Source organism: Somniosus microcephalus, chromosome 5 (genome assembly GCF_052327205.1).
Source record: "Somniosus microcephalus isolate GS21.2 chromosome 5, FLI_Smic_1.0, whole genome shotgun sequence".
Classification (NCBI taxonomy): domain Eukaryota; kingdom Metazoa; phylum Chordata; class Chondrichthyes; order Squaliformes; family Somniosidae; genus Somniosus; species Somniosus microcephalus.
The window spans coordinates 9,470,373-9,494,755 of NC_140991.1; the positions used below are offsets into that span (position 1 = coordinate 9,470,373).

At 45.6% G+C, this 24,383-nt stretch overlaps 1 protein-coding gene across 3 annotated transcripts in view; it reads left to right on the forward strand.

Moving 5' to 3' along the window:
* Positions 1 to 1,096: 1,096 nt before the first annotated feature.
* Positions 1,097 to 24,383, forward strand: part of zftraf1 (zinc finger TRAF-type and ring finger containing 1) — a 168,636-nt gene continuing 145,349 nt past the window's right edge. For 2 of the 3 annotated variants that reach the window (XR_015078323.1, XM_085987289.1), the window contains exon 1: positions 1,098 to 1,716. Coding sequence is in view for 2 of the 3 variants with exons in the window: in XM_085987289.1 (XP_085843415.1) it covers positions 1,333 to 1,716 (384 nt within the window). In the remaining variant the exon portion in view is untranslated. Of the gene's footprint in view, positions 1,717 to 24,383 lie in introns of all 3 variants that reach the window. The other variant, XM_085987290.1, reaches the window with a different exon arrangement.

Below are 24,383 nucleotides of genomic sequence, written 5' to 3' on the forward strand. Positions count from 1 at the left end.
TCGATGATCAGCCATGATCTTATTGAATGGCGGAGCAGGCTCGAAGGGCTGTATGACCCACTCCTGCTCCTAACTAACCAGGAGTCAAGATGGCGGCCGAGACCATCTGGTGCTAGCGCGCTCTCCCTGCTTCGGGCGGCCCGCTCTCGCCGCTCGCTCCCGCAACCGGAGCGACGTGTTTGGGGAGTCGGGCGGAGGCAGCGCAGCGAGCAGCAGCAGCCACGACGACCCGCTGGAGCACGTCGGCCGGCAGCTCCTCGGCGGGAAGGCATTCCGACTGGGAGGGGGGGAGCCGAGCATAGCGGCGGCCAGAGGCCGGACCGTGAGCGGGAGAAACAGGCCCCGGGCCGTCGGACCGTGGAGCCGGCGACCGGGGCATTCACATCCTGACGATGTGTCGGGCGGAGGCAGCGCAGCGCAACGTGCAGCAGCCACGACGACCAGCTGCAGCACGTCGGCCGGCAGCTCCATGGCGGGAAGCTCGCAGTCCGACTGGGAGGAGGGGAGCCGGGCATGGCAGCCAGAGGTCGGATCGTGAGCGGGAGAAGCAGGCCACCACACGTGGAGCCGGCAACAGTGAGGAGGAGGCCGCGGTGACGAGGAGGACGGAGCGGCTGAGGGACATCGTGCTCCCACTGTCACTGGAAGCCATTGAACTGACTTTCTGAACACGGCGCTGTAAGAATAGCTGACGTGTCCCTACGGGGAGTAAGCATCCCATTGTACTTGTACTAGTACTGGTTACATATGGCAAATAAAATTGAATTGGAATTAATTCTTATGTTCTTAAAGTGAATTAAAAAAATAGCACTAATTATTAATGAATGTAAACATTTTCCTCTTGTACATGGGGTAGGGGCGGGGGGTGGGGGGAGGGGATGGAGGGAATGCTAACCTTCCAATGACGTCATGACACGGCAAACCATCCCCCCTTTCCACTCTTCACCAATCACAGCCGCGGGGCGGAAGCACCCAATCAGAGTGCGGCATTGCCGGCGGTGGGGGGTTCTACTCGGCCTCACCCCTCCAGCCAGCACGGCCGGCTGCGATTGGCGGCCGCGAGTAAGGCGGCGTCCGATTGGCGCGCTCCGGCCGGCGTTGCGTCACAGAAGGAGGAGACGAAAAAGAGAAGAAGGAAAAACAAAGATGGCGGGCTGAGGCTGTGCTTTCCCCCAGTCGGCTGCTTGTGAAGCGGGGGGAGGAAGAACGAGCGCAGGGGAACATCATTTACCTCAGAAAATTCATTTTAAACTCATTTTAAATCGAAAGAATAACTTTTAAAAAGGAATTAGAGAGGTTAAAAATATATACATACCGCGATTTTTAATTAAAATGTCGGCGGTGGAAGAGCGAGAAGCGGCGCCCGCGGCTTCTTCGGCCGGGGCGGTCGGTGTCGGCGGCGGCGGAGCGGCGGCGCCGGTGATGATGATGGCGGCGGCCTCTTCGGGCCCCTCCGACTCCCTCCATCACGGCGCGTCCAACTCGCAGGAGATGCATCACCGCCCGGAGCTGGAGGAAGGGCCGAGCTCCAAGAAGCGGGCTCGGCTGGAGGCCGGCTCGGGTTCGGGCTCGGGTTCGGGCGCGGCGGCCCCCGCTACCGCGGCGACCTGCGCGGCGGCGGCCAAGGCCGGGAGCGAGAACAAGCTGGAGGAGAGGCTGTACTCGGTGCTGTGCTGCACCGTCTGCCTGGACCTGCCCAAGGCCTCCGTCTACCAGGTACACACACACACCCCCCACCCCCCTCAACAGAACAGCCGAGCCAGTGCGGTAACAGCCTGCACCCGCACTCCAGGCCCCATCATCAATTAAAATATCAGCTAAATTCTCCAGGAACCATTTTAACCCCATTTATCATCAGTGTAGGACAGGCTGTACCATCTGACTGGACTGATCAGCTACCCAATGTGTTTTTTTAAATATATATATTGTGTATGTGTATTTTTAAAAATATTTAATGCATATTAGACATAAAATATTGTCATCATGGGAATGCAACACTTCACAGAGCACTGTAAAAGATCATTTGGCAATATAATGTGTGTGAGCCTGTCTTAGTTGTGATATGTTTTATAAATGTGATTGGAGTAATCACATGTAAAATGTAGTCACATCACGACGTCTGTATTAAAATTAGTTCTTTAAAAAAAAAAATATATATATATATTCTATTAGGTGTAGTGTTGGTGCATTATTTGAGTCCCGGTGATTTGTATTGTCTAAGGGGTGGGTGGTGGTGGTCGGGGTGGTTTGGGATATTAATTAATGTTTCATTCAAAGCCGGTGTGTTGACAATGAGCTACACTCCTTGCAACTGTCGTCTACCAAAAGAGGCGGAATGGACGTACCCAGCATATGTGTGTGCCTGTTCGTGCCAGAATACGAGGAACCTTAAAAAAAAATGCTCTTATTTTTAGTGCTGATCCTATTTTCGACGGCGCACAGTGCGGTGGGGTTGTTTCATTAATTTTTTTTCTTGCAATCGTAGCGAAACGCAGTGTGTTTACTGGCACTTAGAGGGGCAGGTCTAGCATAGTAATGTTTTATGTAGCTTCACTGGCGGTCATGACATTTTGACCGGGTCCAAACAAGGTAATGGCCGATTCTGTGGACCTCTCCCTTTTAATAAATAAAAGTAAAGGTTATGTTTAACCATTTTTTTTGGGGGTGGGTGGTGGTGGGAGAAAGTTCAAGGATATTTTGGTCTGAGACCCATACCTCAAGGTTTACAACCTCACCTGTAACCCTTTTGATCATATGCCCTTCTAACTCGCTCACAACCATCGATTATTCATTCTAAAGATAGTTTATAGTCTGGCTGGATTTGCAAAAAGGCAGGTGTCTTTCTCTGTAAATGTGTTTGGAGATCTGTTGTATGAATAAAGCATGTTGCTTTTCCAAACAGTCATTGTAATAAATGTCACGTTTATGTAATCCCACTTTAAGCACAGCTGCTTCTCTACTTGTATGGATGTGCACAGTTCCTTTGTATTTCGATATTGATTGAGGGGCTTGGTGCTGGTGGAGAGTTTATCCTTCGCTGAGGCAATGTCACAAACACAAAGCATTAGAATTTTATTTGTTAGGAATTAAATTCGCATTCCAGTAAATTGCAAGGCCAGTTTTGAGAGGGAGCAAAATTTATCTCTTTTTTTTAATTCAAAAGAAATGGGGAGGAAATGTGAATCAGGGGAGCTCTTTGAGAATTGTCACCATCGGTTTCCCTCAGCCTAGATCCTAACTGCAGCAATTTTGAATCAGGCCAGCAGCACTGCATCAGACATTCTGAGCGCTTCATTACATGCCGTATTATTAACCCCTCGCCACATCGGCCATGGTATTGTTGCAGCAAAACCCCATACCATCAAGATTGCAGTTCTTTTAAGTTTCTAAAAAATCTGCAGTATTAAAAAAAAATTGCTTCATTTCATCATTTTGAAAGAGGTATTCAGCAAAAAAAAAACCCTCTCCCGTCTTGTGATTTGCAGTAGCTGTGTGTTTGTGTCTCTGGAATCTGACAATCCTAGTGTGTTTAAAGGGTTAAGCTAGTAGAGGAATTGGAGATAGGGCTGTACTGCCTGTCTGGATCCACTGGGGGAAGGGGGTTGGGAGGAGGAAACGAAAGGAGCTGTTACTGTATTAGAGAAAAATACACTGGTACTCCACAGTGCAGTCAGAATGCCATCCTGCGATTGTATGAAGCACTTCAGAGACTGAGGTGAAATAATGTAGGTGGATTCATTGTTGTAAAACTGGAGAACTGGTTGCTGTCTAGAGATTTGCTCGAGGCTTGTATCTGTTCATTTATATAAATTTAATTTAATTGAAGCCTGCTGCATGGGAGCAAGAATAGTACTGCATTAAAATTGGAGATCAGGCAAAGGCGTTTGTTTATATTTCGCCCCTGTGGTTGTAAAATACACTGTGGAGGAGGATCTTCTGTGATGCTGTGCTTTCGACCCTCTGCCCATCCTCCATCACTCACCTTCCATCTTGTCTTCTCTCAATTTGCTGGAAAAAAATTCGAATTCGGTATTGATTGGCCTCTATATTCTGTGCGTGCCGTTTCTTCATTCATTGGTTTATCGTAAAATGAAATTAGTGGTGTAAATTCATTCCTGATGTCGGAGAGCGTTTGACATTGAGCCTGCAAGTGCGAATATCAGAATGTTGTGAAAATAAACCTAGAACTTGAGCTATAAAATAGCATAACAAAACACGACATTGTTAGAACAGCAGTGGCCAAACCTTCGAGGGTGATGATTCGAGTTTGACCAACCAACCATTTAGCACAGTCACCCTAATCGGGAAGTACAATTAAAATATTTCAGTAAAGGCTTCTGAACCAGCACTGCAGCAAGCTAAGATTTATACAGCTCTAAATACAGCTGGTAATCATGAGCGTTCTTGCCTCCGTGGTCACTTTGTACTTTTCTGCACGGCCTCCGACATCTACTGACAGCTGTCAGAAATGTCTTGCTTTTACTTTTTAAAAAAAAAGAGATGTTAATCCAATGCACTTTGGTCTGAATTGTACTTGGTTGCACGTGATGATGGAATGAAAAACATGTGCGTAAAGGAATTGTTGCAACAACAACTTGCATTTATATATTGTCTTTAACATAGTAAAACGTCCCAAGGCGATTCACAGGAGCGATTATCAAACAAAATTTGACACCGAGCCGCATGAGATATTAGGACAAATGAGAAGTAGGTTTTAAGGAGCGTCTTAAAGGAGGAGAGGGGTGTTTAGGGAGGGAATTGTAGCGCTTGGGGCCTGGGCAGCTGAAGGCATAGCTGCCAGTAGTGGAGCGATTTAAATTCAGGGATGCACAAGAGGCAGAGATCTCAGAGGGTTGTAGGGCTGGAGGAGGTTACAGAGATGGGGAGGAGTTTGCAAACAAGGATGCGAATTTTAAAATCGAGGCGTTACTGGACTGGGAGCCAATGTAGGTCAATGAGCACAGTGGTGATTAGCCGATGTCCTCACCAACCTCCGTTGACACTTATCAAAGTCGTCCAACTCATTTACAGATCCTTCCATGGCTTTACTACTTCTGCAATCTCTTCCAGTTACTCCTCTCTGCCCTTGGGTCCTGTGACACCTGCGTCTTGTATTGCACCCCGCCCCCACAGCGTTGGTGGCAGAGCCTTTAGTCACCTCAGCCCCACTATTTGGGACTCTCCCTGAACCACTCTCCAATTCCCTCCCTGCCTTTAAAAACCTTTTCAACCCATCTTTGACCATGTTTTCAGTCACCTCAACCAACCCTTCCACTACTGCTCAAAGCCCCATTTTTCCTCTTGTGAAGCACTTTGTGATGTTGCCTACATTACAAGCGGGCTATTAAATGCATGTTGGTTTTACTAAATAGAAACCTGGATGCTGAGGTGATTTTTATTGATGGCCAGCTGTGAACCATTAGAACAGCAGGGGCAAAATGCTAATGTTTGCATCAACTGATTATGATCAATCAGCGTGCTGACTTTCATTTTGCCAAACACCTCCAACACAACAATATCCATTTATCTTGTCTTTTAACGTAGAAAACACCCCATGGAACTTCACATGAATGTAGTCTGACAAAAAATGACATCTAGCCAAAGCAGGGGATATTGGGAGAGGTGACTAAAAGGTGGTCAGAAAAGTTGGTAGGTTGCTGAGGGAAGTAAAGGTGGAAGCTCTGACCGCAATCTTCCAATCCTCCTTGGATATGGGAGGATCAGCCTGGTAACTACAGGCCATTCAGCCCAACATCGGTGGTGGGGAACCTTCTAGAGACTGCAATGCAGGACAAAATTAATTGTCACTTGCAAAAACATGGATTAATAAATGACAGCCAAAATGGATTAGTTAAAGGCAAATCATGCCTGACAAATATGATTTGAGTTGTTTGAAGTAACAGAGAGGGTTGATGAGGGTAGTGCGGTTGATGATGTGTACATGGACTTTCAAAAGGTGTTTGATGAAGTGTAACATAATAGAACGATAGCAAAATACTGCAGATGTTGGAAATCCGAAATAACAACAGAAAATGCTGGAAAAACTCAGCAGGTCAGGCAACATCCGTGGAGAGAAATTTGAGTTGACGTTTCGGGTTTGACCCTTCTTCAAAACTTGAAGAAGGGTCAAACCCGAAACGTCAACTCAAATTTCTCTCCACGGATGTTGCCTGACCTGCTGAGTTTTTCCAGCATTTTCTGTTGTTATTTTGTAACATAATAGAGTTGTTAGCAAAATTGAAGCCCATGGGATTAAAGGGACACTGGCAGCGTGGTTACGAAATTGGCTAAAGGATGGAAAGCAGTGAGTAGTGGTGAAGGGTTGTTTTTCAGACTGGCAGAAAGTATACAGTGTCCCCCAGGGGTTAGTATTAGGAGCACTTTTTGATATATATTAATGACCTGGACTTGGGTACAGGGCATGGTTTCAAAGGAAATGTAGTAAACAATGAGGAACATAGTAACAGACTTCAGGAGGACAGAGTGGTGAAATGGGCAGACACATGGCAGATGCAATTTAATGCCGAGAAGTGTGAAGTGATACATTTTGGTAGGAAGAATGAGAAGGGTAATATAAATTAAATGATACAATTTTAAAGGGGGTGCAGGAACAGTGAGACCTGGGTGTGTAAGTACACAAGTCTTTCAAGGTGCCAGGACAAGTTGAGATGGCTGTTAAAAGCATATGGGATCCTTGGCTTTATAAATAGAGGGATAGAGTACAAAATTAAACCAGTTATGCTGAACCTTTATAAATCACTGGTTAGACCTCCACTGGAGTATTGTGCCCAATTGTGGGCACCACACTTTAGGAAGGATGTCAAGGCCTTGGAGAGGGCGCAGAGGAGATTTACTAGAATGGTACCAGGAATGAGGGACTTCAGTTATGTGGAGAGACTGGAGAAGCTGGGATTGTTCTCCTTAGAGCAGAGAGGGTTAAGGGGAGATTTGATAGAGGTGTTCAAAATCATGAAGGGTTTTTGATAGAGTAACTAAGGAAAAATTGTTTCCTGTGGCAGGAGAGTCGGTAATCAGAGGACACAGATATAAAATAATCGGAAGAGAACCAGAGTGGAGATGAGGAGAACTTGGTTTTTATGCAGCGAGTCATGATCTGGAATTCACTACCTGAAAATGGAAGCAGATTCAATAGTAACTTTCAAAAGGGACTTGAATGAATACTTGAAGGGGAAACATTTGCAGGGCTCTGGGGAAAGAGCAGGGGAGTGGGACTAATTAGATAGCTCTTTCAAAGAGCCGGCACGATAGGCTGGATGGTCTCCTGTGCTGTAACCATTCTGTGATAAGTCGGTTTTAAGGAGCATCTTAAAGGAGAGGTGTGGAGCCGCAGATAGGCTTAGAGGGAATTCCAGAGCTTGGGGCCTAGATGGCTGAAGGCACAGCCACCAATGGTGCGACGAAGGGAATAGGGATGAGGCCAGAGTTGGAGGAATGCAGTGTTTTTGGAGGATTATAGGGCTCTGAGGTTAGAGATGGGGAGAGGTGAGGCCATGAAGGGATTTGAACAGGAGGTTGAGAATTTTAAATTCCATGTGTTGCTGGACTGGGGGCAATGTAGGTCAGTGAGCACCGTTGATGGTTAAGCAGGACTAGGATACAGGCAGCATATCTATTGCTTTTGCAAGTATGACTTATTTTCATGTCACCTCTGTCCCACTAGATCCTCTTTTCCATTGTCACGTATCATATTTTGTACATGGGAAAACATTTTGAACAGCTGTGTGGCTAGTTGAAAATACTATAGCAGCATCGTGTGACACTCGTTTGAATGTGGATTGCGAGTGCTGCCTCTGCTCGGCATGAACTGATACAGTCCCAACCCCTCTGTCGAAATGTTAGTATACTTGATTTGTTTACCGTCTTCCTTTCCAGAAATTGTGTGGAGTAAATCTAGACAGCAAAAGCACATTCAATTTTTTAATGCATTTCCTTTGTGTGCTGTCTGCTGTAACTAGCGAGCACAGACTGTGAATTCTTGTCTGAGTAAAGGTGGTGTCTTTGTTGTCGTCTTTGCATATTGTTACCTTGGTTGCTTGGCTTGTGTTCAGCCATGTTATATCGCATACTGTGAAACCTGTTGAATTTTCCTTGTTGGGGATGGGTGTCGCTAACCCTCGTGGCACCACAATGTTTGCAAGTGTGCACTTTTTTAGAAGTGATAATTGCAAGTAAATTTCAGGCTGCAGGCATTTGGTAACAGAGCTATTATTTTTTGGCCAATTCCCAAGTGAATAGTTTTAGGCCGTGTTACAGGACCACAAAGGAATGGGAGAGAAAAGCTGAGAGAAATCCAGAAGTGGCATTGCTGAAACCACATTGTGGCTCTTGAGTTGGCCTGACTGCGGCTAGAACAAAACGGCAGCCTGTTGCATTCAGCAAATGGCCATTTACCACCAGCAACAGCTGAAGGGGAAGCAGTCTCTGGGGAGCGGCTCTCTGCTGCCAGAGAAGCTGTCGCTGGAATGGGGCTCCTTCGGTCAGCAGCCTTGTAATATAAATGCAGCTCTCGTGTGTTTTTAGTCATGGTGTGGAGCAAGTTTAGATGGGAATCACTGAGTCTTCATTACATTAAAAACTAAGAAGCATAATGGGTTGTATTTGGAGCTGACGGTCCCAGAGTTTTACATGGAATTGCATCAAATTTGCAACATGGAGACAGGCCATTTGGCCCAACTGGTCTATGCCGGTCAGTAGTCCGGAGCATTTTTCATTTATTAATTATTATATATTCCACCGAGCCGCCTCCACCTCTAATTACCTCTTTCCACCCTGCCGTGCCCCCCCCCCCCCATATTCCTCTATTCCCATCTCCCTCATATAAGCATCAAGCCTCCCCTTAAATGCATCAATGCTCTCTTTCAGCCACTCCATGTGTCAGCGAGTTTCACATTCTCGCCACTCTCTGTAAAGAAATTCCTCCTAACTTCTTTATTTGATCTATTGGTGACTATCTTATATTTATGCCCCCTTGTTCTATAACTTTGTGTGAAGAGGAACTTCCTGCTATTGGTCCTAAATGTGCCTTTTATTAGACACGGTGTGGAGATGCCGGAGTTGGACTGGGGTGGACAAATGTAAGAAGTCACACAACACCAGGTTATAGTCCAACAGCTTTATTTGAAATCACAAGCTTTCGGAGCGCTGCTCTTTCGTCAGGTGAAGAAGGAGCAGCGCTCCGAAAGCTTGTGATTTCAAATAAAGCTGTTGGACTATAACCTGGTGTTGTGTGACTTCTTACATTTGTCCTTTTACTAGAACCTGTGGTCCTTCGTCTAGCCTCAATTTAATTCAAATTAATTATCTACATTTACCTTTTCCATGCTATTTACAATCACGTACTCCTCGCGCACCTCCTTGCAAGGCTGAAAAGCCCAAGTTTCAAGTGTCTTTCCTCGCAACTCTGACGTCTCACACTAGGGATTAGCCTTGTGGCTCGTCTTTGCATTTGGATGTCTCCATTGTGTCTGTGACCAAAAGCGGGCACAGTATTCGGAGTCTGACTAGAGCACCATACAGTTTGATCATGACTTGTCTTGAGAGAGAGCTGGGAGGAGGAAATCTGTGGGGGACCTTAGCTGTAGTCTTGAGGAATCATTGGGCATGGATGCTCTGCACGATTTGACACGAGCTCGCCCGCCTGTATTCAGAGTGTATAGTATAATATAGGAACAGTTTATTAAGCTGCGACACAGGTTAACAAGGCCATAAAGAAAGCAAACCAAGCACGAGGGTTTATTTCTAGAGGGATAGAATTGAAAAGTAGGGAAGTTATGCTAAACCTGTATCGAACCCTGGTTAGACCACACTTAGAGTACTGCGTACAGTCCTAGTCGCCATATTATAAAAGGGATATAGAGGCACTGGAGAGGGTGCAGAGAAGATTTACAAGGATGATACCAGAAATGCGAGGGTATACCGATCAGGAAAGGATGAACAGGCTGGGTCTCTCTTCGCTTGAAAAAAGAAGGCCGATGGGTGACCTAATAGAGGTCTTTAAAATTCTGAAAGATTTTGATAGAGTGGATACAGAGAGAATGTTTCCACTTGTGGGGAAGAGCATAACTGGAGGCCATCAATATAAGAGAGTCACCAATTGCCTTTAAATCTATGTCCTCCTAGACCCTCCTGCCAGTAGAAACAGTTTCTCATTTACTCTACCAAAACCCTTCATAATTTGAACACCTCTATTAAATCTCCCCTAAACCTTCTATGCACTAAGGAGAACAACCTCAGCTTCTCCAGTCTCTCGACGTAACTGAAGTCCCGCATCCCTGGTACCATTCTAGTAAATCTCCTCTGCACCCTCTCTAAGGCCTTGACATCCTTCCTAAAGCTCAGTGCCTAGAATTGGCCACAATACTCCAGCTGAGGCCTAACCAGTGTTTTACAAAGCTTTACTGTAACTTACGTGCTTTTGTACTCTCTGGCTCTATTTATAAAGCCAAGGATCTGAGAGGCTTTTTAACAGCCTTCTCAACTTGTCCTGACGCCCTCCAATGTCTCTCTTCCTGCACTCCCTTTAAATTTGTACATTTAATTAGTATTTCCTCTCCTCGTTCTTCCTACCAAAATGCATAATTTCACACGTCTCTGCGTTAAATTGCACATGCCATGTGTCTGCCCGTTTCACCAGTGTCTGTCCTCCTGAAGCCTGCTACTATCCTCCTCACTGTTTACTACATTCCCCAGTTTAGACTGACCCTGCAGTGCAGTGCTGAAGGAGGGCTGCATTGTTGGAGATGCTGCCTTTCGAATTAATGTTAACCTGAGTCCCGGTCTGGATATTAAAAGATTCCGTGGCACTTTTTACAGAAGAGCTGTGGAGTTCTGGTAGGATCCCAACCAACTTTTATTCTGCAAGCAACACGGATTAACCTGTCATTTATCGCATTGCTATGCACAAATTGACTGCATCTGCCATCGTAACCACAATGACGGTACTTCAAATTAGTTTTGCTGTGAAGTGCTTTTGGACGTCCTGAGGTTGGGATGGGTTCTGTATAAAAACAGGTTCTTATTACTGTAACCCTTATTCCAGGTTTCATTCTAGTGAATCTTTGCTGTACCCTATCTGCGGCTCTAATACACTTCATATAATGGGGTGGCCAGAACTGTGCTTCAACTGTGGTCTATACTATGTCATGCACTGTACAGCGTAATCAAGTGAAGTCCGGATTGGGAGCCTGAATGGGATCCTGTAGGGATCAGTACTTGACCCGTTGGTGTTTCTGATCTACTGCATGCAAGCTCATTAACGAGAACATGCATTTATACAGCATCTTTAACTTAGTAAAACTTCCCAAGGCGCTTCACGGGAGCGTTATCAAACAAAATTTGACACCGAGCCACATGAGGAGAAATTAGGACAGGTGACCAAAAGCTTGGTCGAGGAGGTAGGTTTTAAGGAGCGTCTTAGGAGGAAAGAGAGTTAGCGGCGGAGAGGTTTAGGCAGGGAATTCCAGAGCTTAGGGCCCAGGCAGCTGAAGGCACGGCCGCCAATGGTGGAGCAATTAAAATCGGGGATGTCAAGAGGTTCATTAAATCACTGCACCAAAATAGGAAGAGTGACGTAAATAGAAGTGATTTGCAGAATAATTTCAGTAGACTATAAATTTGGCAGCCAAACAGTAGGTGAAATTCATCACTTGAATATGAAGTACTACATGTTAATCACAAGGACAAGCACTATATAATGGGATTGAGAGACTGCTGAGTCATCACTTGCAACGTGGTGAAGCAATTAAAAGCAAGCAGAATGCTAGGATACATACCGGGACAGTAGGGTGAAGATCTCCTGGAGGTTATACTGCAGCTTTAAAAAAGCATGGGTCAGACTTTATTTTGTCCAACTTTGGTCACCCTGCCACACAAACTATTTGCCGCCATTGGAGACAGTACAGGGAAGAGCAACACCCCAGGTATGAGATAGTGATTACAGTACCGAGGTTGAGTGTTCAAATCCCAGCATAGCAACTGGTGAAATGGAAAAATGTAATGAATCTGATAATTTGTGGCTTGGCACCAGTAAAAATGACCGTCGGAGCTGCTGGAATGTCTTAAACCCATCTGGTTCAATAAACCTGCTTGGCCTACTCTAGGCCCAGACTATGTAGTATATTCTTAAAGCCCTTTGAAGTGGTCCAGCAAGCTACTAAATTGTAAAAACAAGTGTTACTAAGGCAGCAGAGACTTGAGCACAAAAATCTAGGGTGATACTCCAGTGCAGTACTGAGGGAGTGCTGCATTGTCGGAGGTGCCGTCTTTTGGATAAGACGTTAAACTGAGGCCCCGTCAGGTGGATGCACTGGTAAAAGATCCCATGGCACTATTTCGAAGAAGAGCAGGGGAGATATCCCCAGTGTCCTGGCCAATATTTATCCTTCAATCAGCATCACTAAAACAAATTATCTGGTCATTATCACATTGCTGTTTGTGGGAGCTTGCTGTGCGCAAATTGGCTGACAGGTTTCCCCTACATTACAACAGTGACTACACTTTAAAAAGTACTTCATTGGCTGTAAAGCCCTGTGGGATATCCTGAGGTCGTGAAAGGTGCTGTATAAATGCAAGTTCCCTCTTATTAGGGATTGCAATAAAAAAATGTTTATAAAAGTCTGATGCTGCAAAGGGGATGAACTTTGAGCAAAGAAGCTTAAGCTGCATGTTCTAGAAGGAAGGAGCGATATAATTTTAGATGTGGAGAATATTAAATGGCGTAGACCTTGAATATTGTTTCAGAATAAGCCAGGAAAACAGATCAGATATTCGGAAGAACTTTGCTCCAAACATTTACCAGAGTCGTCGGCTAGCCAGGGCAATACAGACACCATCAGTGGGTGTAGTCAGCTATTGAAGGGAGGAGGGCTAATTGGCTGAAAAGCCTGTTCTCATCCTTGACTTGTGTCCTTAAGTCTACACAGACTGGCAATCAAACCTGGGATCTTCCCATTTGGGTGGCTCAGTTCCACACACGGCAGCACGCTCACCCAGAGAGCTGTGTTTTTCTTCTAATGGAGCTGTATGTTGAACATCCTTCTCCCACCGTACATGCACTGTATTCTCTAGTGATTTTATTTTATTTTATTAGAATGTGGGCATCGTTGGCAAGGCCAGCATTTATTGCCCATCCCTAAATGTCCTTGAGAAGGTGGTGGTGAGCCGCCGCCTTGAACCGTTGCAGTCTGTGTGGTGAAGATACTCTGATCGTGCTGTTAGGGAGGGAGTTCCAGGATTTTGACCCAGCGACGATGAAGGATCGGCGCTACATTTCCAAGTCAGGATGGTGTGTGACTTGGAGGGGAACTTGGAGGTGATGGTGTTCCCATGCGCCTGCTGCCCTTGTCCTTCAAGGTTGTAGAGGTCGCGGGTTTGGGAGGTGCTGTCGAAGAAGCCTTGGCGAGTTGCTGCAGTGCATCTTGTAGATGGTACACACTGCAGCCACAGTGCGCCGGTGGTGGAGGGAGTGAATGTTTAAGGTGATGGATGGGATGCCAATCAAGCAAGCTGCTTTGTCCTGGATGGTGTTGAGCTTCCCGAGTGTTGTTGGAGCTGCACTCATCCAGGCAAGTGGAGAGTATTCCATCGCACTCCTGACTTGTGCCTTGTCAATGAGGTGAGACACTCGCCGTAGAATTTAAAGTTATTGTTGCCGTAAAGGGTTTAAGGCATTGTACAACCTCAACATCCTTTTTATTTGGGTGAGGTGGGGGATTATAAGACATTTAAATAAGTGGGCCTTTCACCTCAACCTGACAGATTAAGCCTACATTTTTAAAAATAAAAGTAAAAATCAGATTTGCAGAATTGTAAAATAAAGTGTGTGGGTTTCACTGAGAATATTAGCAGCAAAATTTGAGAAAAATTGCACGTTAGATGCCATACTCTGCCTGCATTGCCCAGTGTCTGTGTGATGGGCAGGATGGTGAGAGTAATTCCTCTTTTTATATTTAAACAAAAAGGTTCTCTTCCTGGTTAAAAGGTCCTGAAGTAACATGTTGAAATATAGGCAGTTTTGTACTGTGGACACATCCTGACTGGAATAGGATTGAGACTGAAAGTAGTTCCATGCATTAAAGGACACTCCTGATTTCTGCACCTGAAATTCTGTTAAATTGATGACCGAATTACTATTATCAAGTTTTCTATGTTTTAGTTAGTGTATTGGTTGGGGAAAATAGCATCTGCTATTTTTCAGTGTTTTCAAGATATTAAGGGGAACTGAGAGGGTGGATAGAGAGAAACTTTTTCCACTGGTTCGGGAGTCTAGGACTAGGGAACATAGTCTAAAAATTAGAGCCAGACCTTTCAGGGGTGAAATTAGGAAACACTTCTACACACGCAGGGTGGTAGAAGTTTGGAACTCTCTTCCGCAAACGGCGATTGATGCTAGATCAATTGTTAATTTTAAACCCAGGATTGATGGCTTTTTGTTAACCAAAGGTATTAAGGGATATGGGCCAAAGGCAGGTACAGGAAACTCTCGTTTAAACGGCACCTAAATATCCGGAATTCTCTATTAACCGGCAAAATTCTCACTCCGAAAACAACACCTCAATAACCGGCAATGTTGTGGAGTCCGAGTCTCCCGCAGTGGCTGAGTTAGTCAGTGGGGGTAGTTCTCTAAACCGCCACTACTCGGCTTCTTGGCGCTGTCTGAAGTTGGACCGCCTCAATACCCCCTGTAACAGGAGTCTGACTCTCCCGCGCTGCCGGTAGTCTCTTCTGATCCGCCATTTTACAGGGGTACTGTGTGTCTCCCACGCTGCTGGTAGTCATTGCATTGCATTACCCTCAACTGGCAGTACTGTACTTAATCAAGCATCTTCCGCCATCCATTTAACACAACATTCTGTAGGCGAGTACCCAATTACTGTATACTGCACATTTCTTGATTTTTAAATTTTTCTTTGTTAAAAATAGCCTCGGTAGATAACCCTCTCTGTCATCTGGAATTTTTGATCAACCGGCAACACGCCGGTCCCGTCGGTGCCGGATACCAAAGAGTTTCCTGTATATGGAATTAGGTCACACATCAGTCATGATCTCGTTGAATGGCGGAACAGGCTCGAGGGGCTAAATGGCCTACCCCTGTTCCTATGCTAATTTATCATTGTGTATTCTTATTTCAGCACCTCCAGTTACTTGCATTGCCACTACTCCACCCAAATGTTGCATAGCTCAAAATGTTGTAGATGCAACTTAAATTTGGGTAGACAAAATCTAGAATTGTGATGCTGGATGTTTTTTACCCTGTGTGTGTAATGTGATCCTTATTAGGCTTTATTGAAATCCCAGTATCAACATTGCGATTAGCCATATCCTCAGGTGACACTACTGTTTATCTACATTTTTACCACTTCTGGGCCTGAGAGATGGCACCTCTGACAGTGGAACATTCCCTTAGAGCTGCACTGAAGACTGTACCTAGATTTTTGTGCTCCAGTCCCTGAACCTTCTGACTCTGGAGTGCTACCCACTGAGCCCTGGCTGATACCTATTGAGGGGGGGTGGAAATTGGGATTAAAAGCTGGAGGAGGATAGCTCATTGTTGTGTATTGGGTTGCTTGTGATAGCACTGGTTCAAACTGCAGGAAACTTTGTGCTATCCAGCACCGACGGGACCGAGCTGTTGCCGCCCCATCAAAACTGCCGGACAAACCAGCGCTAATGTTGAAACATAGCTTTTTCAGCTCCGTATCTGGCAACAAACCCTGTACAGCTTCTAAACAGTCGGCCGTACCTTGCAAGCGTCTCTGTAGCTTAGCAACAGCTTCAGCGAGACCTTGCAGAGCCTGACTGGTGGGGGGAAAAAAAAGCAACGAAAAGAAAAAAAACCCTAACGAAACGGCTCCTGATTTTTGCCGGTGGCTCGAGCATTCCGGACAGTTAACCTCCGAATAAACCAAAGTTTCCTGTAGTTTGAAATGGCACTTGGCACTGCTAATGGGGGCCAGGAACTTAAGTGACTGTGTTTCTGAGGGACTAACCCACTCTACAAGCTGACTTTATATTTTACATTCCAACATATACGGTAGGTAAAGAGTTCATTATCCTGTAATTTTCTGTCCTCATTTGCATTGATGCAAATGGACGTTCTTGTGACAAAAAATGCACATTTCATCCATTTCAGATGGGGTTGGTGCTATGTTATTTCATAGAATGTTGCCGGTGAAAGAGCATACTGTCCATAACATGTACTTGTTTAATGTGGTTTGTCTGCCCTAATCTGCTGTCATTCTTCTACTGCTGTATTCGTCCTTGTACTATTATAATCTCTGGAAATACCCTGCGCAGACCATGTTGCTGCCAGCTTGGTGAAGGGAGTGGGTAATGCGCATATTGTGTAATAAAGTAAAAGATACCTGAGTGAGTCGGAGTAATTCAGTTTTGGTATTCGAAAGAGTTTTGTAAATTGTGCTGCAGTTAAGACTGTGTGAAGATCACGTCTGGTTCTTTATAATGTCACTTGATGTGGCTTCTATGCGTGGGAGAGCTGCTGTCAGCTACAGGTGTGTGAAAGCTGAGATCATTTGTATTTGACTCTGCGTGTGTGTATATGCATGTGTTTGTACCAGGGAAGTATTTAAGCTCCGACACTTCATGTACTGCACTTCAAAGTGGGGGGGGGGGGGGGTGAGAGAAAGGGACGGTATTGAAGAGCGGACCTATAGTAATTCAGTTTTAAAAAGTGTATACCTGTTTTGCTTATCATTGATGTGCTTTCCGCCTGATTTTGACTTCCCACCAAAGATGAGAGCTTTCCCATGCTTGTAAAGCTGGTTAACCTTTGCTAAGCTGCTTGAAAGTCAATACAGAGTTCAGGCCATGTTCCTTTTTGACTTCTTCCTATGAATGCACATGGTTAGGTTTATGGGGCATGGAGGCTGGCCACATTCTGGTCTTTCCCAAGTGGCCATTCTTCAAATATATGCCTCAGCAGTGAGTTGGTAGGCTATTTGAAAATGGGGAGGTGGAGGGGTCATCACAACTGACTAACCTGATCCATAGAAGTTCACGGTCCAGAAGGAGGCCATTTGGCTCATCGTGTCTGTGCCGGCTCTTTGCTAGAGCAATCCAAAACTTATCCCACTGCCCCATAGCGCTGCATCTTCCTCCGTTTCAAATTTATCCAATTTTCCTTTTTATTTAAAAATGGTAATCTCTGCAACAACAGTCCTCTTGCTTGACTTTGGTGCATGTGCACTCATGTTCTTTCAGCAGGGGTCACTGAATAGAGAACATGAGCCCTGGCTGAAGTGTCTCTTTCTTGCTTCCCCTGCCGCCCACGGTTGCGGAGACCGATTTCAGTGATCCAACTGTTTGCATAAGAAATAGGAGCAGGAGTAGGCCACTTGACCCCTCAACAAGATCATGGCTGATCTACCTCGACTCCACCTTCCCGTCCTATCCCTATATGGCCAAAAATCTATTGATCTCAGTCTTGAATATACCCATCCACAACACTCTGGGGTAGAAAATTCCAAAGATTCACACCCCTCTGAAGAAATTCCTCCTCATCTCAGTCTTAAATGGCCGACCCCTTATCCTGAGACTATGCCCCCTAGTTCTAGATTCTCCAGCCAGGGGAAACAGCCTCTCCGCAGCTACACTGTCAGGCCCTCTCAGAATCTTGTATGTTTCAATGTGATCACCTTTCATTCTTCTAAACTCCAGAGACTATAGGCCCATTCTACTCGATCTCTCATGAGACAGCCCTCATCCCAGGAATCAATCTCGTGAATCTTTGTGGCTTGGCTCATTGGTTGACTTGCCACTGTCCATTGGGCTTTTCAAATTAATGCCTGGGCCAGTAACATAATAAATAGGAACAGGAATAGGCCATTCGGCCCATCAAGCCTGAAAGACGTTTGGTGGTTACTATTTTAATATGTTTGTGTGCTCTGAATTCAAAGAAGGTTGACAGCTCTGCACTATTGATTACACTGTTCTCGGAAGGCAGTGATGGGTCAGCGTTACTTCTATAGAAATTCTATCCCCAGGGGTATTAATTAGACTGCAAAATAAATGTCTGCTCCTTCGGGCCTGAATGCCAGCTCAAGCATTTGATCCAGCTCCTAGAGTTTCGTGGGGAAGGGTTCGAGGCTGATGCAGCAACATGCAGCTTGTCAACTGACCTTTTTTCCTTGGAAGGTAGAATGCAGCCAGTAGTAACTATGACAACAGTCTTAAGAGCTTCCATCTCCCCTGGCTTCAGCTAAGGCTGTTAAAGGTGACATGGTTGACTGCAATTAGCCTGCTCTTAGAGCTGCATTAGGCGGCAGATAATGCTGTAACCGTGTAACAGTACCGCCATTGTCTCCCAAAAAGTAAAGACTTGCAGAGGCTGGATCCACAATCTTGTGAATAATGTAAAGGTTACCGGGCAGTAGTAAGGGTGTTAAAATTAGCGAGGGGGGAAATCAGCCAGTGTTCCCTGTTTGGCACCATGGGATCCCCACTGGAAACTGTAGATATGAATGTAGCGAGAAGAAAACCGTTGCTGGGACTAGCCAGTGGGCTCACGGGTCCTAAAAACAGTGATTACCTGCGAAGTCCAGTCAATTTTGGTGACTGCAATAGTCAGGTTACACTTGCAGTATTAACTTTCAGATCCCTGTAGCAGCTTTTTGGTTCTTTGTGTTTTGGACTTGGATAGCATCTCCACACACCACTAATCTCCATAGCTGTCTTCATTTATTGAACAGCATTTTGACAATGGGGTGAATGGAATTGTAACTAATCTACCAACTACGACATGGTGCTGGCTTTCTTCTAGGTTATATGTTCTTTTGCATCCCTTGTGTTTTGAACATGGGTACATGAGTAAGCCGTTTAGCCCTTCGAGGCTGTTCTGCCATTCTGTTCGATCACGAATGATCTGTACCTTGGGTCCAATTTACCAACTTCTGCAGCTTTTCATAAAATCATAGAATGGTTACAGCACAGAAGGAGGCCATTCGGCCCGTCGAGCCCGTGCTGGCTCTCTGCGAGCACTTCAGCCAGTCCCACTCCCCTGCCCTTTCCCCGTAGCCCTGCAAATTTGTTTCCTTCAGGTACTTATCCAATTCCCCTTTGAAAGCCGTGATTGAATCTGCCTCGACCACCCTCCAGATCCTAACCACTTGTGTAAAAAAGTTTTTCCTCATGTCGCTTTTGGTTCTTATGCCAATCACCTTAAATCTGTGTCCTCTGGTTCTCGACCCTTCCGCCAATGGGAACAGTTTCTCTCTATCTACTCTGTCTAGATCCCCTCATGATTTTGAACACCTCCATCAAATCGCCCCTCAACCTTCTCTGCTCTAAGGAGAACAACCCCAGCTTCTCCAGTCTATCCACGTAACTGAAGTCCCTCATCCCTGGAACCATTCTTGTAAATCTTTTCTGCACCTTCTCTAAGGCCTTCACATCCTTCCTAAAGTGCAGCGCCCAGAATTGGATGCAATACTCCAGTTGAGGCCGAACCAGTGTTTTATACAGGTTCATCATAACTTCTTTGCTTTTGTACTCTATGCCTCTATTTATGAAGCCCAGGATCCTGTGTTTTTTTTAACCGCTTTCTCAACCTGCCCTGCCACCTTCAGCGATTTTGTGCACATATACCCCCAGGTCTCTCTGTTCATGCACCCCCTATAGAATTGTACCCTTCAATTTATATTGCCTCTCCTCGTTCTTCCTACTTAAATATATCACTTCACACTTTTCTGCGTTAAATTTCATCTGCCACGTGTCCACCCATTCCACCAGCCTGTCTACGTCCTCTTGAAGGCTATCACAATTCTCCTCACTGTTCACTATACTTCCAAGTTTTGTCATCTGCAAATTTTGAAGTTGTGCCCAGTACACCAACGTCCAAGTCATTAATATATATCAAGAAAAGCAGTGATCCTAGTACCGACCCCCTGGGGAACACCACTGTATACCTTCCTCCCGTCTGAATAACAACCGTTCACCACTACTGTTTCGTATCCATGCTACAACTGTCCCTTTTATTCCATGGGCTTCAACTTTTCTAGCAAGCCAATTAAGTGACACTTTATCAAACGCCTTTTGGAAATCCATGTACTCCATATCAACCGCATTGCCCGTCTCAACCCTTTCTGTTATCTTATTAAAAAAGCTCAATCAAGTTAGTCCTTAACCTACCTCTTCGACCAAGGTCATCTGTCCTAACATCTTATATGGCTCGGTGTCAAAATTGTTTTTGATAACACTCCCGTGGAGCACCTTGGGACATTTTATTATGTTATGTTAAAGGTGCTATATAAATATAAGTTGTTGTTGGTAAAGACCGATGCAAAGTACTCATTTAATACCTCAGCCATAGCGGTTTGATTTTTTTTTCTGGTGTACGACATGGATGATGAACTTGACTGCAATACGTGATGAAATGTTCAGGTTGTTCCATGCCAGCATTGGTGGGAGTTCTGTTATGAATCACTCCCTGTTCTAGATTCTCTGTTCCCTATTTTAGACCCTTAATATTCCTATTCCAGAAAAAAGTGGAGTCAGCTGTGCAGGAACTTGACATCAAGGAAATAAACCAATCAACGTGTTGGCTTCACGTGGCCATGGTCTAACGCTGCCCGACACCGTGGCGTGAAAGCACCTTGGGTTTCTGTTGAAGGCTGGGAGCATAATGGAGATTTTTCTTTTTAATTTGGGGGGCTGTATATTTCTAGAATGGGCCTGGTGTGCCACTTTGGGCAGCCATTCCACACGTCACTAATATAGATTAACCAACAACACTGGCTGTGTCAGCAGCAGCATGTCTCATCTCGTTATTTCTTTCTCTTGCTCCCTGGTTGCAGTGGGGCCGGTTGCTCTGTTTGCTTAGCTCTGTCTGCACAAGATTAGAAGCTCTCTTGTGGGGAATTTCAGGGGTCAAATTGGGTACCATCTTAATTCCCAACATAGTAAGGTTATTGGCTGAATTATTTTACTGCATCATGCTAGTGCACTGGCCCCTTAGTGTAAGACCCGTAACTACGAAATGCTGTTCGTTGTATTTGCTTGTCTTGGATGGTGGTAAAATGAGACTCCTTGACTACAATCTATGAATACTGACTGAAAGGCAGTAGTTTAACAATGTCTCAAATTTTCTGCTTTCTCTTGGGCTGTGGCAGTTCTTCAGAAACTCATCCCAATGGCATTATTCGTGCTTCAGCACAATCTGGGGATGATAACGTATGCTGTCTAACTATAGGAGCATTGCAGCTGAGCTGAGTCCAGTCCTCTCCCAATGTTCACACCTGAGCATTTACCAGCCGCAAACACTGGATAGTGATCAGGGAACTCTGACTATCTTCTCCCCCACCCACCCACCCAGATGCCGAGGGACACTGGAGCCAATCACACTCATCGATAAGACAAGTTAACTCTGCACAGACTATTAAACATGGAAACCATCTGCCCGGCACGGCTCAGTACCAGAGTACATGTGCCAATGCTTTTATTATTTGAAGGTAGTGTGCCTTGTTTATTTCTTACTCTAATTTCTCTGGAGGGTAATTTTAGTTGAGCTGATTTAATCTAGCCTGGGAAATGGTTTAGGTTGCAAACGGGTGGGAAAACATAGGTATGGTGTCCTCACCTTGTCCGAGTGACAATTGTGTCCCTGGAGGAGCAATGGGAAATGATACTCTGCTTGTTAATTGAAGAGGGGTGGGTGGTTGGGGGGAGTGGGGGGAAGGTGTTGGAGAAGGATAGTATAGATATGATAGATTAGTAGAGTTCCTTTGCTGTTGCTGCTGTCAACCACATTTTTATTAAATTGGAAACCTGTGGTTTCTGATATCGGCAGGTAAGGGTGTTTGCTGCATTTAGGGGTGTCTGCTGAAATCGTTTTTTTTTAAGGTATTAGTGAAATTATTTCTCGGATGTGGGAATTCAGCTAATCCCAGGATCTGGCACTCTCCATACTGCAGGCTGCCTTGCTGTTGGCGGAGTTGTTTGGCATTCTAAGTTGTACCACAGTGTCTGACGGAGCAGGTTTTATTTGTGGCCCAGGTACTAATAGGAAAACCGTTTGTACCATTTCTGCAACTCACCCTTTGCTATTGCAAGATTTGTCCGCGGCTGCTGAGAGTTCTCTTGGCGATCGGCCGAGAGCGATTCTTGGTAGTGACTATTTTCGGAGTGGTTGGAATGCAGCGAGCGTCCTAAGTTTACAGGCTTTCATTGTGAATGACAGCAGCAAACATCTCGTGACCAGCTGTCTCCTGATGGAGGCCCCTGGCAGGGTGCCTGCGTGATCAAGGAAGCTCTCTAGCCGGCTGTGTGTGTGTGTAAATATCTGTTGGTTCAGCTTCACACTAAAACGTCAGCACTGCAGGACTAGAAATTATTGCTGTCAATTTGATACGGGTCCCACTGGCCAAGACAGCACAGAGCTACTACTACACTGAGAAAGTAGAACGAGGAGCATTGTTTTCTTGTCAGTGGAGTGATCCAGATTCATGTTTAAACCAAACCTATTACCTGTAACATTGGCTCTTCAAGTCTCGGGTGGTGGGGAGGAACAGAAGAGCAGCAAATCCTCACGGTGACATTTATATTTTTTAGTTGCATTATTTTAACAGTATGTGGCAGATCTTATCTATATGCTTGTGAGCTGGATGCAGGAGGGTGAGTGAGAATGGAGTGGCGGCCATTGGCTGTGTAGACCTCTACCAGTGGTGCCTTCAAGCAGGTTGGTAGTCGGTACGTGGCAGCAGCCTGGGGTGATGATTTTGCTACTTGACATTTTCTCCACCCTGAGCATCCTGAGATTGGGACCGTACTGTGTGCCCTAATAGCCCTTCGCCTGGCACCTTCCCGTGCAAGCGGAGGAGATGTAACACCTGCCCCTATACCTCCCCCCCCCCCCCCCCTTCCCACTGTCCAGGGCCCCAAACACCCCTTCCAGGTGAAACAGCGATTTACTTGTACTTCTCGCAATCTAGTATACTGTATTCGCTGCTCACGATGCGGTCTCCTCTACATTGGGGAGACCAAACGCAGATTGGGTGACCGCTTTGCGGAACACCTCCGTTCAGTCCGGAAGGGTGACCCCGAGCTTCCGGTCGCCTGTCATTTTAATTCACCGCCCCATTCCCACTCTGACCTCACCGTCCTTGGCCTCTTGTATTGTTCCACGGAAGCTCAACATAAACTCGAGGAACAGCACCTCGTCTTCTGATTAGGCACTCTGCAGCCTTCCGGACTCAATATCCAGTTCAACAATTTCAGATCATAACCTCGGCCCCTATTACATTTTTTCTTGTAATTTTTCCACTCCTTTCCCCCCCCCCCCCCCCCCCCCCTTTCCTTTTGTTTCTCTCTCACACCTGGCAGCTATCTCTTGCCCTGCCAGTACACTTCACACCTAATCTCAGCCTATTACCATCTCGTCTAGCTTCAAATACCTTTTATTGTTTCTTTTAATTCTTTTGTCCGATCGCAGCCCTGCCTTCGATCTATTTTCTTTTCTTTCCAGTTTTGAAGAAGGGTTCGACCCGAAACGTCAACTCAAATTTCTCTCCACGGATGTTGCCTGACCTGCTGAGTTTTTCCAGCATTTCCTGTTATTTCGGATTTCCAACATCTGCAGTATTTTGCTATCGTACTGTGTGCGAGTGTTGCCTCTTGTGTCCTGCATTTCCCTCTATGCAATCAATTCGGTTACACTCGAGTACTTTTGAAGCAATTTAGAGTTATATAGATGTTCCAAAGGCATTTTACAGGAGATCTGAGGACCAAAAGCAGGAAGTAGGTGAAACTTTATGGAGGCGAGTGAAGGTTCGGTCAAAGAGCTGACTTTTAAGCAGGATTTTGAAGGTGGGAAGTTAGTGAGATTTGGGAAGTATGTTCCAGAGCATAGTACCTGGAAGAGGCCATTCAGCCCCTCGAGCCTGTTCTGCCATTCTATATCTCGACTCCATTTACTTACCGTTGCTCCATATCCCTTGATGCCCGTACCCAACAAAATCTATCAGTCTCAGTCTTGAAAATTTCAACTGTCCCCCAGCACCCACTGCCTTTTGGGGAGGGAGATTTCCACTACCCTAGAGTTATACAGCACAGAAAGAGGCCCTTCGGCCCATCGTGTCTGCGCCGGCCATCAAGCCCAGTCTATTCTAATCCCATTTTCCAGCACTTGGTCCGTAGCCTTGTATGCTATGGCGTTTCAAGTGCTCATCTAAATGCTTCTTGAATGTTGAGGGTTCCTGCCTCTACCACCCTTTCAGGCAGTGAGTTCCAGATTCCAACCACCCTCTGGGTGAAAAAGTTTTTCCTCAAATCCCCTCTAAACCTCCTGCCCCTTACCTTGAAACTATGCCCCCTGGCTGTTGACCCCTCCGCTAAGGGGAAAAGTTCCTTTCTAT